Source organism: Myotis yumanensis, unplaced genomic scaffold (genome assembly GCF_028538775.1).
Source record: "Myotis yumanensis isolate MYYU_CA2020_CCGP unplaced genomic scaffold, mMyoYum1.0.hap1 SCAF_20, whole genome shotgun sequence".
NCBI lineage: Eukaryota > Metazoa > Chordata > Mammalia > Chiroptera > Vespertilionidae > Myotis > Myotis yumanensis.
The window spans coordinates 11,152,235-11,167,157 of NW_027223771.1; the positions used below are offsets into that span (position 1 = coordinate 11,152,235).

At 54.4% G+C, this 14,923-nt stretch overlaps 1 protein-coding gene across 3 annotated transcripts; it reads left to right on the forward strand.

The window, feature by feature from the left end:
- Positions 1-518: 518 nt before the first annotated feature.
- On the forward strand, positions 519-14,132 carry CFAP161 (cilia and flagella associated protein 161). Of its 3 annotated transcripts, XM_070400410.1 has the most exons (8): positions 519-598; positions 2,498-2,587; positions 3,496-3,728; positions 6,222-6,306; positions 9,353-9,511; positions 11,058-11,131; positions 12,874-13,003; positions 13,810-14,132. In XM_070400410.1, the coding sequence occupies exons 1-8, from the start codon at positions 530-532 to the stop codon at positions 13,828-13,830; spliced, it is 861 nt and encodes a 286-aa protein (XP_070256511.1). In that variant the 5' UTR covers positions 519-529; the 3' UTR covers positions 13,831-14,132. The 3 variants fall into 3 exon arrangements, with proteins under 3 accessions (XP_070256511.1, XP_070256510.1, XP_070256512.1); XM_070400409.1 differs by lacking the exon at positions 13,810-14,132 and having other exon boundaries at positions 12,874-13,089; XM_070400411.1 differs by lacking the exons at positions 9,353-9,511; positions 13,810-14,132 and having other exon boundaries at positions 12,874-13,089.
- The last annotated feature ends 791 nt before the right edge of the window (positions 14,133-14,923 follow it).

Consider the following 14,923-nt stretch of genomic DNA (forward strand, 5'->3'; position numbering starts at 1 on the left):
GATTCTGGTCAAGGGCATGTACCTTGGTTGCGGGCACATCCCCAGTAGGGGGCGTGCAGGAGGCATCTGATCGATGTTTCTCTCTCATCGATGTTTCTAACTCTCTATCCCTCTCCTTTCCTCTCTGTAAAAAAATCAATAAAATATATATTTAAAAAGACATTGGATGGGGGGGGGTGATGGCGTGTGCGGGGGAGCGGGGTGTAGGGGAGGCCGGGGGAAAGTCAATGGGGAAAAAAGGAGACAGACGTACTACTACTATTTGTAATACTTTAAACAATAAAATAAAATTTAAAAAAAAAAAGCTGCTGGGGCCTCAGCCTTCCCTCTGGCCGCCGGCTGTGCAGTTACATGTAGGAACCACAAGGGGCGGCAGCGGGCGGGGCGGGGCAGAACAGCTCGGGGGCGGGGCCGCTGACTCTCATTGGCCGGCGGGGTCCACGCCTTGGCCAATCAGCGCTGGGAGGCGGGTTGTCATGGCGACGGGGACGCTAACACAGCAGCGGCAGCAGCAGCCCGGGGGAAGGCGATGGCGCAGAACATGTACGGTCCCGGGGTGCGGATGGGCAACTGGAACGAGGACATCTACCTGGAGGAGGTGCAGATGGATGTGGACGGGTGTCTCAGGGCCCCCCCCGCGGCCCCCGGCCCGCCCTCAGCCCCCCTGGACTCTGAACACCCCGTTTCCTTTCACCCCTAGCACACCCCGGAGTCCCCCTACAGTCCCACCCTCTCTGACCACCCAGGAATCCCACCTGAGGCCCTGACACCCCAGGCCTGTGCCCTTTGATTCTCTCTTTCTTTGGGTCCCTTGGTTTCTCAAGCTGCCTTGACGCTCAATCCGTCCCTCACCCCCACCCCACCCCACCCCAACCCACCCATCCCACCCCACCCCACCTCACCCCACCCCACCCCACCCCACCTCACCCCACCCCACCCCACCCCACCCCACCCCACCCCACCCCACTCCACCCACCCCCTCCCCACCTGTGCCTCCTCCTTAATCTAGAACAGGGGTGGGCAACCTTTTTGTGAGTGCGTGCCAAAATCTCTGACTCAAAATTCTTCTGCGTGTGCCAACCCTAACTTTTTGAGAACATGTTACGCCTACTGGATATCTCTTAAGGTGGACGTATGTGAAGAACCTTGAAGAAATAATAAAATTCACTCGAGCGACAAAAACACAGTCTGTGATGGTGACAAACACATTTATTTTTAATGGATACATGTCCACTGAGAGTCCGACAGAAAACTTGGTGACTCCGTGTGAGAGTATCAGTGGGACTTTTGCGGCTGCATCGCCGATGACGGAGATTCTGCATCAGGTTTATACTTCGTGACCTTCAGAGATATGCACGCGCTACGACTGTCATCCGTCAGGCTACTCCTCTTACGAGACTTAACAAAATTCATCACTGAGAACAAAGATTCACAATTGTAAAGGGAAGATTATAAGAGAGGGTTTCGCGTGCCAGCAAAAGTTACTGGCGTGCCATCTTTGGCACGCGTGCCAGGGGTTGCCCACCCCCGATCTAGAGAGCCCGTCTGAATTACTTTCTCTCCGTTCCGTGGACACTTATAGTCCCAGAGGCTGTGGTCCCGGGTGAGGATGGCGAGGAGGCGGATTCTAAACAGGAACCCGCCCCCCCCCCCCAAGCCCCACCTGTCACACACGCCCACCTGGGTGCCCCCGCGGGGTCCCTACTGCTGACTGTCCATGCTCTGCCTTGAATCCTCCTATGATGGTCTTGACAAGGCCCTGGGCCCTCCGTGTATCAGACTTGTTGTTGGGGGCACGGGGGCGGGGACTTCCAGTGTCAATCATCATATCACCAGGGGGACCTTAGTGGGGGACACGTGGCCTCCCCATGTTACTCTTTTAAAAAATATATAGTTTATTGATTTTTTACAGAGAGGAAGGGAGAGGGATAGAGGGTTAGAAACATGGATGAGAGAGAAACATCCATCAGCTGCCTCCTGCACACTCCCTACTGGGGATGTGCCCGCAACCAAGGTCCATGCCCTTGACCAGAATCGAACCCGGGACCCTTGAGTTCGCAGGCCGACGCTCTATCCACTGAACCACACCGGTCAGGGCCTCCCCATGTTACTCCCGCCTGTCGCCGGCTGGAGTAATTCTAGGTGATGTTTCCCTTTTTGAATCTTTGCCATTTTCCTAAACACTGTTACAGCGAAATGAAAATCTATACTAATAAAAGCGTCATGTGCGAATTAGACCGGACAGCCGGACGACCTTCCAGGCGTCCTTCCGGACAGCCTCCCAGGCGAAGCTGGGGCTGCGAGGGCCGGGCCCCCTTGCACGAATTTCATGCACCGGGATTCTAGTATTAAAATAATGCTGCAAACATTTTTCCCATGACGCCCAGGTTTCTTTTTTTTCTGTTCTCAAATTTTGTTTTTTTCACCTCTGAGCTGAAAGCTACGAGTGTCTCTGGGTTATCAATCATGTGTGTGTGTGTTTTTCCCCCCTCACCAGGAGATCATGAAAGACTTCTTAGAGAAGAGGGATAAGGGACAGCTTCTCATACAGAGGAACAGAAGACTGAAGAGTCATCTCCTGCGGCCGGTAATTTTACATTCAAACGCTCTCTCCCATCAACCGCGAGTCTGTGCTAAACCAGCCAGAATTCCAGAAACGAGTTAGCGTTTGGGAAATACCAGTTGTTCTCTTCCGATCTGAACACCACAATGTTTCAATGTCCCCAGGATGTCAGACACACGAGGGAAGTTTGCTGTTATGTTAACCTGCGTTAAGTCCAGCCTGTGTGGCTCAGTGGTTGAGCATCCACCCCTGAACCAGGAGGTCAGGGTTCGATTCCCGCTCAGGGAGCATGCCTGGCTTGCGGGCTCCATCCCCAGTGTGGGGTGTGCAGGAGGCACCGATCCATGATTCTCTCTCATCATGAATATACTTAAAATATAAGTATGAGCCAAACTTCCCATCTCTCTCGCCCTCTCTAAAAAACACAAAGTATTTTTAAAAATTCATGTTGCCCTAGCCAGTGTGGCTCAGTGTCTAGAGCGTTGGCCTGCGGACTGAAGGGTCCCAGGTTCGATTCCTGGTCAAGGGCACAGGCCTGGGCTGCGGGCTCCATCCCCAGTGGGGGGCGTGCAGGAGGCAGCTGCTCCATGATTCTCTCTCCTCATAGATGTCTCTCTCTCCCTCTCTCCTCCTCTCTGAAAGCAATAGCAATATATTTTTTAAAGAAATAAATAGGGCCCTAACCGGTGTGGCTCAGTGGATAGAGCGTCGGCCTGAGGACTGAAGGGTCCCAGGTTCGATTCCAGTCAAGGGCATGGACCTGGGTTGCGGGCACATCCCCAGTGGGGGGTGTGCAGGAGGCAGCCGATCGATGTTTCTCTCTCATCGATGTTTCTCACTCTCTCTCCCTCTCCCTTCCTCTCTGTAAAAAAATCAATAAAATATATTTTTAAAAAGAGAAATAAATAGAAACACGCTGATTCCCACCGCAGATGCAGCTCTCAGTGACAGAGGACGGCTATGTGCATTTCGGGGACAGTGTGATGCTGGTGAACCCCGACCACCCCGAGGTCCAGGCCGACCAGTTTCTCCCCGGAGACCTCAGCCTGTGCCTGACTCCGGACGAGATCAGGGCCCACATGAGCGACCAGTTCGAGCTGCCCTGCGGCCTGAGCGCCTCGTCCACCAGGACCCCCGTTGGCAGGAACACCTTCACCGTGTTGAGGTGAGGAGGCCACGCACGACATCATACGTGTCTGCTTCCCTTGCAGCTCAAGGCCGTCCCGGGGTTGGAGCCGGCGGGCTGCCTGGAGGCGGCGGTCCCGAGGACATTCTTGCTTTTTTAAAAAAAATATATTTTATTGATTTTTTACAGGGAGGAAGGGAGAGGGATAGAGAGTTAGAAACATCGATGAGAGAGAAACATCGATCAGCTGCCTCCTGCACACCTCCCTCTGGGGATGTGTCCGCAACCAAGGTACACGCCCTTGACCGGAATCGAACCTGGGACCCTTCAGTCTTCAGGCCGGTGCTCTATCCACTTAGCCACACCAGTTAGGGCCGTTCTTGCTTTGTTCCCTGGAGAATGACTGTCAAGGGGCCTTTGCTGCTCCTTGGACCTTAACCATCAGGGTCACTCGTCACTCGTGATCCATGCAAAAGGCTCCATTCAAGAGCATCGGATCCAGAGGATGAAATTCATCTTCAGTTTAGAAGCAAAGTGGGCTTTCCTAGCCACTCCTTAGTGCTTGGAGCAAATCTGAGGGCTTTCCATGTTTTTAATGTTGCCATGTTTTTAATGTTATTGTTCACACCAGACATATGTCATTTCATGCAAGGTGGCACACCATGGGGGTTTGCTGTTTTAAAATTCATTGTCCGCTATATCACGGTTCGATTCCCGGTCAGGGCCCCTGCCTGAGTGGCAGGCTCGATCCCCAGTGTGGGGCGTGCAGGAGGCAGCCAATCCGTGATTCTCTCTCACCATTGATGTTTCTCTCTCTCTCTCTCTCTCTCTCCCTCCCTCCCTCTCTGAAAAATTTTTTTTAAAAAGAATTCACTGTCCACTATAAATGTACGTGAGGATATTTTTTAAATGAGCATTTGAACCCTTAGAGAACAGACACATAATGACAGTTAGAAATAGTGCTTCAGCCCAGCCGGTGTGGCTCAGTGGTTGAGCATTGACCTAGGAACCAGGAGGTCAGGGTTCGATTCCTGCTCAGGGCACACGCCTGAGTTGCAGGCTTGATCCCCAGTGTGGGGCGTGCAGGGGGCAGCCGCTCCATGATTCTCTTTCATCATCGATGTTTCTCTCTCTCTCCCCCTCTCCTCTCCTCTCTGAAATCAATAAAAATATATCTTAAGAAACTATTCCTTTACTTGGTTGCTAAATTTTGATAGGCACGTTTATATTACAGGAATATAGACTCCAAATCTTGAGTTTAGATTTATTTTTGAATACAGGTAATGTATTTATTTTAAGTTGTCTTTGTGAGTATTTATTTACTTATTTATTTTTAATCCTCACTCGAGGATATTTTTCCATTAGCTTTTTTTTTTTTTTTTGAGAGAGTGGAAGAGAGAGGGAGAGACAGAGAGGAACATCGATGCGAAAGAAACACATTGATGGGTCGCCTCCTGCACGCGCCCTGACGGGGGCCCAGGGCTGGGGAGGAGCCTGTAGCCGAGGTCCGTGCCCTTGACTAGAATCGAACCTGGGACCCTCCGGTCTGCAGGCTGACGCGCTATCCACTGAGCCACACCGGCCAGGGCTGAATCCAGGTCATTGGCCTGAACCTCGAAGTTTCCTGGAGGATTCAGAGGGAAAATAGCATGAAGTGCTCTCAATGCGTGGCCTTGGTTTTCTCTGAAGACCTCGCCGTGCCCTGGCCGGTGTTGCTCAGTGGGTAGAGCGTCGGCCTGCGGACTGAAGGGTCCCGGGTTCGATTCCGGTCAAGGGCATGTACCTGGGTTGCGGGCACATCCCCAGTAGGAGACGTGCAGGAGGCAGCCGATCGATGCTTCTTTCTCATCAATGTTTCTAATTCTCTCTCCCTTCCTCTCTGTAAAAAATATATAAATAATATATTTTGTAATATATCAATATATCAATAAAATATATTAAAAATAAACAAATAAAATAAATCTCAACTTCCAGTTTAAAAAAATAAAAATAAAAAAGACCTCGCCCTGACCAGTGTGGTTCAGTGGATAGAACGTCGCCCTGCGGACTGAAGGGTCCCGGGTTCGATTCCGGTCAAGGGCATGGACCTTGGTTGCGGGCGCATCCCCAGTAGGGGGCGTGCAGGAGGCAGCTGATCGATGTTTCTCTCTCATCGATGTTTCTAACTCTCTATCCCTCTCCCTTCCTCTCTGTAAGAAAATCAATAAAATATATTTTTAAAAAACAAATAAATAAAAGACCTCGCTGCACCTGACCCAGCTCGTTCCTGTAGGAAGGCCTGCGTGCTTGGTGCACTCCGGGCTGGCCACGCGGGGGCGCTGTGTGTTGGGGCCCCGCTGGGAGGTGGGGGCTGGGGGGGTGGGGAGGGCAGGGTGCCCGCTGGATGGGCAGCTTGTGCCTAGGGACATAGCTCCGGGGGGACGTGAATAGACGTGATCGGGAAGATTGTGGGCACAAACCACACGCATAATGAGGAGCTCGGACTGGTTCCCCCTCGGAAACACTTCAATGGTGCGTTCTCTTCCCCGACAGGGCGGACAGAGAGGCCGTCGGCCAGGTCCTGCGATTCGGGCAGAGCTTCCGCCTGGGGATCACCCTGGGATGTGAAGACCAGATGGTGAGTCGCCCTGAGGCGTGTGGACGTGGGATCGGCCACTCTGGGCCCCGGGCGGGCTCGTGGTTCCCTCCCAGCTGGACAGGGAGCGCTGCGGGCCGGGGCTGCGTCTCCGCAGCTTTTTAAATAAATATATATATTTTATTGATTTTTTACAGAGAGGAAGGGAGAGGGATAGAGAGTCAGAAACATCGATGAGAGAGAAACACCTATCAGCTGCCTCCTGCACACTCCCTACTGGGGATGTGCCCACAACCAAGGTCCATGCCCTTGACCGGAATCGAACCCGGGACCCTTCAGTCCTCAGGCCAACGCTCTATCCACTGAGCTACACCGGTTAGGGCTCTCCGCAGCTTTGCACAGGCGTTTGGGGCCAGTCCTTTCCTCCCAACTTTGCAGATATTTTTTTAAAAAATATATATTTATTGATTTCAGAGAGGGAGAGAGAGAGAGAGAGAGAGAGAGAGAGAGAGAGAGAGACATCAATGATGAGAGAGAATCATGCATCGGCTGCCTCCTGCATGCCCCCCACTGTGGATGGAGCCCGCAACCCCAGCATGTGCCCTTGATCAGAATTGAACCCAGGACCCTTCAGTCCGCAGGCCGACCCTCTATCCACTGAGCCAATTGGCTAAGGCCTAACTTTGCAGGTTTCAGACATACACCCTTAACAGGAGAAAACCCTACTTTCTTTCTTTCTTTTTAAATATCTTTTATTGATTTTTACAAAGAGGAAGGGACAGGGATAGAGAGTTAGAAACACTGATGAGAGAGTAACATCGATCAGCTGCCTCCCGCACACCCCCTACTGGGGATGTGCCTGCAACCAAGGTACCTGCCCTTGACCAGAATCGAACCCGGGACCCTTCAGTCCGCAGGCCGATGCTCTATCCGCTGAGCCACACCAGCCAGGACGAAAACCTTACCTCCCATGCAGCTGCAGAAGTAAAAATGTAGATCGCCTTTACCTGTAAGTTAAATGATTGAGTTACCTAAGAATCATTTAATGTCCCCGATGCTAGACCTGACATTAAACAGGCACTGGGTTGCGGGCTCGGTCCAATGTGCACGAGGCAGCCAATCAATGAATCCCTCTCATCATGGATGTTTCTATCTCTCTCTTCCTCTCCCTTCCTCTCTGAAATCAATTATATGTATATATATATATATATATATATATATATATATACACACACACACACACACACACACATATACACACACACACACACACATATATACACACACATATATACACACACACATATACACACACACATACACACGCACACACATATATACACACATATATATACACATACACACACATATGTATACACACACATATATACACACACACATACACACACATATATACACACACATATATACACACACATACACATATACACACATATATATACACATACACACATATGTATACACACACATATATACATACACACACATATATATACACACACATATATACACACACACACATATATACACACACATATACACACAAATATATATACACACACACATACACACACATATATACACACACATATATACACACACATACACATATACACACATATATATACACATACACACACATATGTATACACACATATATATATACATACACACACATATACACACATATATACACACACATACACATATATACACACACACATATACACACACATATATACACACACATACACACACATATACACATATATACACACACATATACACACACATATATACACACATATACACACACACATATATACACACACACACATATATATACACACACACACATATACACACATATTTATACACACACACACACACACATATATATACACACACACACACATATATATATATATATTTTTTTTTTTTTTTAAAGAAACCTAACGACTTGGGGACAGTAACCCCTTTGTGCCTTCCCCCTAGTCCCCGGGGCACTGCTCTGCCTACGAAATCCACCTAAACAGGCAGAAACGACCCCAGATTCAGGGTGAAGGTGGGTCCGTAAGGCGCTCACAAGGCACCGGCATTTCGGACTCGTTGGCAGGACGGCGTGGTTCCTGGCAGCCACAGGCCGCCAGACAGCCGACCCAATAAATTCCACGTGTGAGCATCAACCCCAGCGGGCGTGGGCCTCCGGAGGAATGAATGATGACGCAAGGAGGGTTGTAAGAGCGCTGCACTTCACAGCCAGCCTCAGGCAACATCGTCCCATGGAATAAAAGCCTGACACGCTAAGTGCCCCTCCGACCGTTCGACCGCTCGACCGGTCGCTATGGCGCACACTGACCACCAGGGGGCAGATGCTCCCACCGGGGTAGGTTAGCTTGCTGCTGGGGTCCAGCAGATCGGGATTGGGCGAGACGGGGCCCTACCTCGGTCCCTCCCCGGCCCCGATCGTGCACCGGTGCGAGGCGCCCCACCGGTGCATGAATCCGTGCACCGGGCCTCTAGTGTATAATAAATAAATACCGAGACAGGCCCTGTGCCTTACAAAAGAGGAGGCGCTTGGGGACAGGCATGGGCACAGAGGGAGGTTGCGTCTGGTATTCTAAGAAGGAACAGCAAGCAGTTCGAGGTGACACAGAACTCGAGGTGGAGGAAAAATGAGTGTCCTCGTACAGTCAGTCCTTGACAGCAGGGATTCCAGCCTGGCTGGTGTGGGTCAGTGGTTAAGCATCATCTCAGGAACCAAGAGGTCACAGTTCAACTCCTGGTCAGGGCACAGGCCCAGGTTGTGGGCTCCATGCCCAGTGTGGGGCGTGCAGGAGGCAGCCGGTCCACGATTCTCTCTCATCATTGATGTCTCTCCCTCTCTCTCTCTCTCTCTCTCTCTCTCTCCCTTCCTCTCTGAAATCAATGAAAGTATTTTTTTTAAAAAAAAGAACAGGGATTCTGAACATGGCCTTTGAGCAGCCTGGCCGCCAGCCGGCCGACGGCTTGGTCTTTCCCAGGCGCTCGCCTCGTGTGATGGCCCCTCTGCTTGCTGTCCTTCCAGTTGTACTTGTCCAGCGAGCACAGGACGCTCCTCCGGTCGTCCAAGATGTCCTGGCTCCAGGACGTGTACCTGACCGACGAGGAGTCCTACCTGAACTGCTGGCAGGCCACCTGCCCGGACCCCCAGCTGCGCCTGGAGTGGGAGGGCCTCCCCGTCCCGGTGAGCCCAGTGCCCCCTGGGGAGGGGGCATGTGGGAGCCCCTGCTGTTCCGGGGGGCGATTCGCTGCTGTCTGACATGGTGGCTCCTTGTTGCTTATGTTTCTTCTTCTTCTTCTTCTTCTTCTTCTTCTTCTTCTTCTTCTTCTTCTTCTTCCTCTTCCTCTTCCTCTTCCTCTTCCTCTTCCTCTTCCTCTCCTTCTCCTTCTCCTTCTCCTTCTCCTTCTCCTTCTCCTTCTCCTTCTCCTTCTCCTTCTCCTTCTCCTTCTCCTTCTCCTTCTCCTTCTCCTCCTTCTCCTTCTCCTTCTCCTTCTCCTTCTCCTTCTCCTTCTCCTCCTCCTCCTCCTCCTCCTCCTCCTCCTCCTCCTTCTCCTTCTCCTCCTCCTCCTCCTCCTCCTCCTCCTCCTCCTCCTCCTCCTCCCCCTCCTCCTCCTCCTCCTCCTCCTCCTCCTCCTCCTCCCCCTCCTCCTCCTCCTCCTCCTCCTCCCCCTCCTCCTCCTCCTCCTCCTCCTCCTCCTCCTCCCTCCTCCTCCTCCTCCTCCTCCACTTCTTCCTCCTCCTCCTCCTCCTTCTTCGTACCTAAGGTTGGAGGACACGATTTTTGCCTGTGGCAGCATCCCGCACTGGTGTTTCTCCATTCTTCTCTCTCCCTCTCTCTTCCTCTCTCTCTCTCTCGCTCTTCCTCTCCCTCTCTCTTTCCTCCCCTCTCTCTAAGCATGTTCTCAGGTGAGGACCCACCACCAAAAATAACACCACTGCCCGGCTAGCATGGCTCAGTGGCTGAGCGTCGACCTGTGAACCAGGAGGTCAGGCTTCGATTCCCGGTCAGGGCACAGGCCCGGGTTGCGGGCTCGATCCCCAGTAGGGGGCGTGCAGGAGGCAGCCGGTCCATGATTGTCTCTCATCATGGATGTTTCCATCTCTCTCTCTCTCTCTCTCTCTCTCTCTCTCTCTCTCTCTCCTCTCCCTTACTCTCTGAAATCAATACAAATATATTTGAAAAAATAACACCCCTGACCATATTTTAGGTTGTCAGATGGTGTCCAAGATGACTTTGAATGACTGTGTAATGTTTTAGCATCTGTGTCTCTACCTTAATGTCTTTAATCACTCTATCATGATTCGCCTCCTAGGTTACCCCATATATATGTACGTATTTTATTTTTATTTATTTATTTATTTATTTATTTATTTATTTATTAATAAAGTACACTAGTGATTTTTAAAAATATATATTTGTATTGATTTCAGAGAAGCAGGGAGAAGGAGAGAGAGTTGGAAACATCCATGATGAGAGCATCGTGGATCGGCTGCCTCCTGCACACCCCACACTGGGGATCGAGCCCACAACCCGGGCCTGTGCCCTTGGCTGGAATCGAACCCGGGACCCTTCAGTCCGCAGGCGGACGCTCTATCCACTGAGCCACACCGGCCAGGGCTATACGTGTAGATTTTAAATAAACATGTGGTGCATTTACACACGTTTGCTTGTGGGAACTGGGAGGCCTTAGCTCACACCGCAAATGGCGCCCTTGCTTTATCTCTAAAGGCAAACACCAGAGTCCTCATCAATCACTGCCACACCAACCGGGGGCTGGCGGTCCACCGCTACCTCTTCCTAAGGTACTGGGTGCGGGGCCCAGCCAAACGCGGCTGTGGGCGGGGCTGTGGGCAGGGGCACAGCCAAACCGGCAGTGGGCGGGGCTGTGGGCAGGGGCACAGCCAAACCGGCAGTGGGCGGGGCTGTGGGCAGGGGCACAGCCAAACGCGGCTGTGGGCGGGGCTGTGGGCAGGGGCACAGCCAAACGCGGCTGTGGGCGGGGCTGTGGGCAGGGGCACAGCCAAACGCGGCTGTGGGCGGGGCTGTGGGCAGGGGCACAGCCAAACGCGGCAGTGGGCGGGGCTGTGGGCGGGGCTGTGGGTGGGGGCACAGTCACACAGGGCTGTGGGCGGGGCATAGCCACACACCGCTGTGGGCGGGGCCCAGCCACATGCGGCTGTGGGCGGGGCTGCGGGTTGGCTGTGGGTGGGGGCACAGTCACACAGGGCTGTGGGCGGGGCATAGCCACACACCGCTGTGGGCGGGGCCCAGCCACATGCGGCTGTGGGCGGGGCTGCGGGTTGGCTGTGGGCAGGGGCACAGTCACACAGGGCTGTGGGCGGGGCTGTGGGCGGGGCTGTGGGCGGGGCATAGCCACACAGGGCTGTGGGCGGGGCTGTGGGCGGGGCATAGCCACACAGGGCTGTGGGCGGGGCTGTAGGCGGGCCCAGCCGCATGCGGCTGTGGGCGGGGCTGTGGGTGGGGCTTGGGCGGGGCCCAGCCACACAAGTCTGTGGGCGGGGCGGTGGGCAGGGGCACAGTCACACAGGGCTATGGGCAGGGGCTGTGGGCGGGGCTGTGGGCGGGGCTGTGGGCGGGGCTGTGGGCATCAGCAAAGAAGCTGCGACCAGAGTGTGGCAACAGGCAAAAAAGTCCTTGGGTGATGAAATGTCACCGGGACTTTCCTGGTGTGTAAGGTCCCATGGGAGCCCCTTCGGATCCCCAAGTCCCTGCTCTGGGGGGGGTGTGAGCCCCGGTGGGGACTCCCCACCCCCAGCCTTGCCCGCGGGCGAAGCTTCCAGCACAGGCTGTACCGTAGAGCAAGCATGTCAAACCCAAAGGCTAACACGGGCCAGATAAACAAGGTTTGCGTGGACGTGGCCGCAAAAGAACAAAGTTTCCGTTTTCATAGAAACGCAGGTTTGTTTCGATGGAGACGGGCTGAATGCAAAGGGCTGAGATAAACGAGTCATTGTGAACATAAAGTAACAGAACATTTTAATAAAAATTAATACTTTTCCTTGAACATGAACTCACCAGACACTGAGTCACTGCACAAATGAATAAGCGTCACGCAGATAAACCCATTTCTCTCGTTCTCCGAAAGCAGGGATTTCCTGTTGCGGACACCAAGCAGGTCAGTCCCAGACCAAGGACGTGGCCATCGGCTGCTGGAACATTCGCTGCCGTATCAGTGGGGAGAGACGGTGCCCCTGCGCGCCAGGCACCTAAGGGACGTGAATGCAACACGATGACAGTCCTCCGCCTCCGTCATTAGCGAACGTTGTAGCTCGTTGTTCATAATTACGTACAACAGGACATTGTAAAAATTAAGTGACGAAATTTTATTAGAACGTTCCTTACATACCGTTACATTGGCTGGGCCACAAAAATATTCGTTGGGGGCCGCATGTGGCCCGCGGGCCGCGAGTTTGACATGCTTGCTGTAGCTCCCTCCCAGGCTCCCTGGAGCATCTGCCGGGCCAGGAAGGCACTGGAGCTGGACGGGTTCCGCGTTCCCACCCCTCATTCTCTCCCGCCCCAGGACCTACTTCGGGAAGGAGGCGGAGGTGGCCGCGCACACCCACCTGGACTGCCACCGGGTGGAGAGGCCGCGCAACCACTGGATGCTGGTGACCGGCAACCCCAGGAAGGAGGCGTCCAGCATGTTGGACGTGCCCAAGCCGCCCGTGGAGCGCGGGCTCCCCCTGGAGCCAGAGCCGGTGGCCGCCGGCGGGGCCCAGTGACCGCGGGCCCGCTCCCCCGGGGGGAAGGGGTGGTGGGGGGTTAGGGGGAGCGGGGGGGCGGCAGGAGACAGGCCTTGGTGGCGCCCCGCTGTCCCAGGTTCCCAGCCCTGCCAGCGGCTGTTGGAATAAGGCGGTAGCCCATGACTGAGTTAGTGGTGCGGGGTCTGGAGCACAGTTAGTCCTGGGAATAGCTCAGCCAGGAAAGGGGCACGCGGGGTCCTTTGTTGGTGACCGAACGCGACAGAACCGGGCTCCTGGGTGTCCATGCTGCTCGGCTGTGTGTTCCTGGAAGGCGGGTCTGCAATAAAGTGCGAGGACTGTTCTGAGCTTCGGCCCCAGCTTCCTCCCCCTTCGGACAGTGTCCTGAGATCCCAGCGCATGGCCGCTGTGAGCTGCCGCCGACCTTGGGGTTGACCATGTCCCCTTGTCCTTTCTGCTCTGCCTCTGGCTTAGGAGCTCTACCTGACCAGCCATGTGTTATTATTATGATGATGATAATTATTATTATTACTAGAGGCCCAGTGCACGAAATTCGTGCACAGGTAGGGTCCCGAGACCTGGCTGGTGATCAGGGCCAATCCGGCTGGGCCTTCCGGCTGCCGGCTGGGGCCTGCCTTCATTCCGCGCCGCCCCCTGGTGGTCAGTGCGAACTCCCCAAGGGACAATTTGCATATTAGCCTTTTATTATATAGGATTCTTTTAAATATATTTTCATTGATTTTTTTTTTTTACAGAGAGGAAAGGAGAGGGATTAGAGAGTTAGAAACAGTGATGAGAGAGAAACACTGATCGGCTGCCTCCTGACAACCAAGGTACATGTCCTTGACCGGAATCGAACCCGGGACCCTTCAGTCTATGGGCCGACACGCTATCCATTGAGCCACACCAGCCAGGGTGCCAGTCTCGTGTTATTTTGTGGTGAGTTTTAAACAGCTGATTCCCTTTCTCGCTCCCTCCGCTTGCAAACTGGCGCAGTGGTAGGAACGCCCACGTGTCCGGAACGTTCCTGACAAAATCCCCGAGTCCTCCCGGGCGTCCGGCCATCTGTGCCTTCTTTGAGGGGGACCTGTGATGGGCGGGGTGTCCTGGGGGGTGAAGGGAAGGCAGAGGTGTACATGCGTGGCCAGCGGGGGTGGCTTCAGCCTGCGTGGCCTGGCCCTCTGGGGGGTGGGGGGGATGTGGGCGCCGGCCACCCAGCTGCGGGGTTCAGAGTGGCGGTGCCCGTCCGGCTGGGCCCTGGATTGACCTGCGGGGACTCTGATTCCCAGGCAGCAGGTGGAGAGCCTCGGGGTGGGGCGCGGAGGAGGGAGCGGCGGTCCCCAGAGTCGGGACGGCTTGTCTCACGGCCCCGCCTGGCTGTGGAGGGAGGTGACCTTGAGCCCAAGGTCACACAGCCCGCAAGTGGCAGCTCGGGGCAGGACCAGCCAGACGTGCCAGACCCCCTCCCACCCGCGGCGCCCAGCCTGGGCGCTCTGGCCTGTTCGAGGCTGTCCCGTGCACGGGGGTCTGCAGCGTCCACGCGCTGGGGCAGCTGCACCCCTGAGCCGTGACACCCCAAAGTGTCCGGGCGTGCTCTGTCCCCGGGTACCACCGCCCCGGGCCTGCAGACCCTCCACTTCCCGCCCACAGAGGATGCTGGGGAGGGTTTCCCGAGGAGGAGAGGACCTGTGGTCTCCGAGGTCGCTTCCGGGGGCGCTGATAGCCCGCGTGGGCACCTGCCCGGGCCGGGGTGGGCGTGGAGAGGACTGTGCAGGTTGGCCCTGCAGGACAAGGCCGCGCCGGGCCCACGGATGGCGCACGGAGGTGTGCACGGGGAAGCTGGCAATTTCTGTGCGTGTCACTGTTTTC

What these genes read in the sequence shown, in the direction of transcription:
- CFAP161 (XM_070400409.1), top strand. Translation starts at nt 530, where the DNA reads ATGGCGCAGAACATGTACGGTCCCGGGGTGCGGATGGGCAACTGGAAC. An exon ending in AACACCTTCACCGTGTTGAG is followed by an intron (nt 3,729 to 6,221) that starts GTGAGGAGGCCA and finishes CTTCCCCGACAG; the next exon opens with GGCGGACAGAGAGGCCGTCG. An exon ending in GGGAGGGCCTCCCCGTCCCG is followed by an intron (nt 9,512 to 11,057) that starts GTGAGCCCAGTG and finishes TTATCTCTAAAG; the next exon opens with GCAAACACCAGAGTCCTCAT.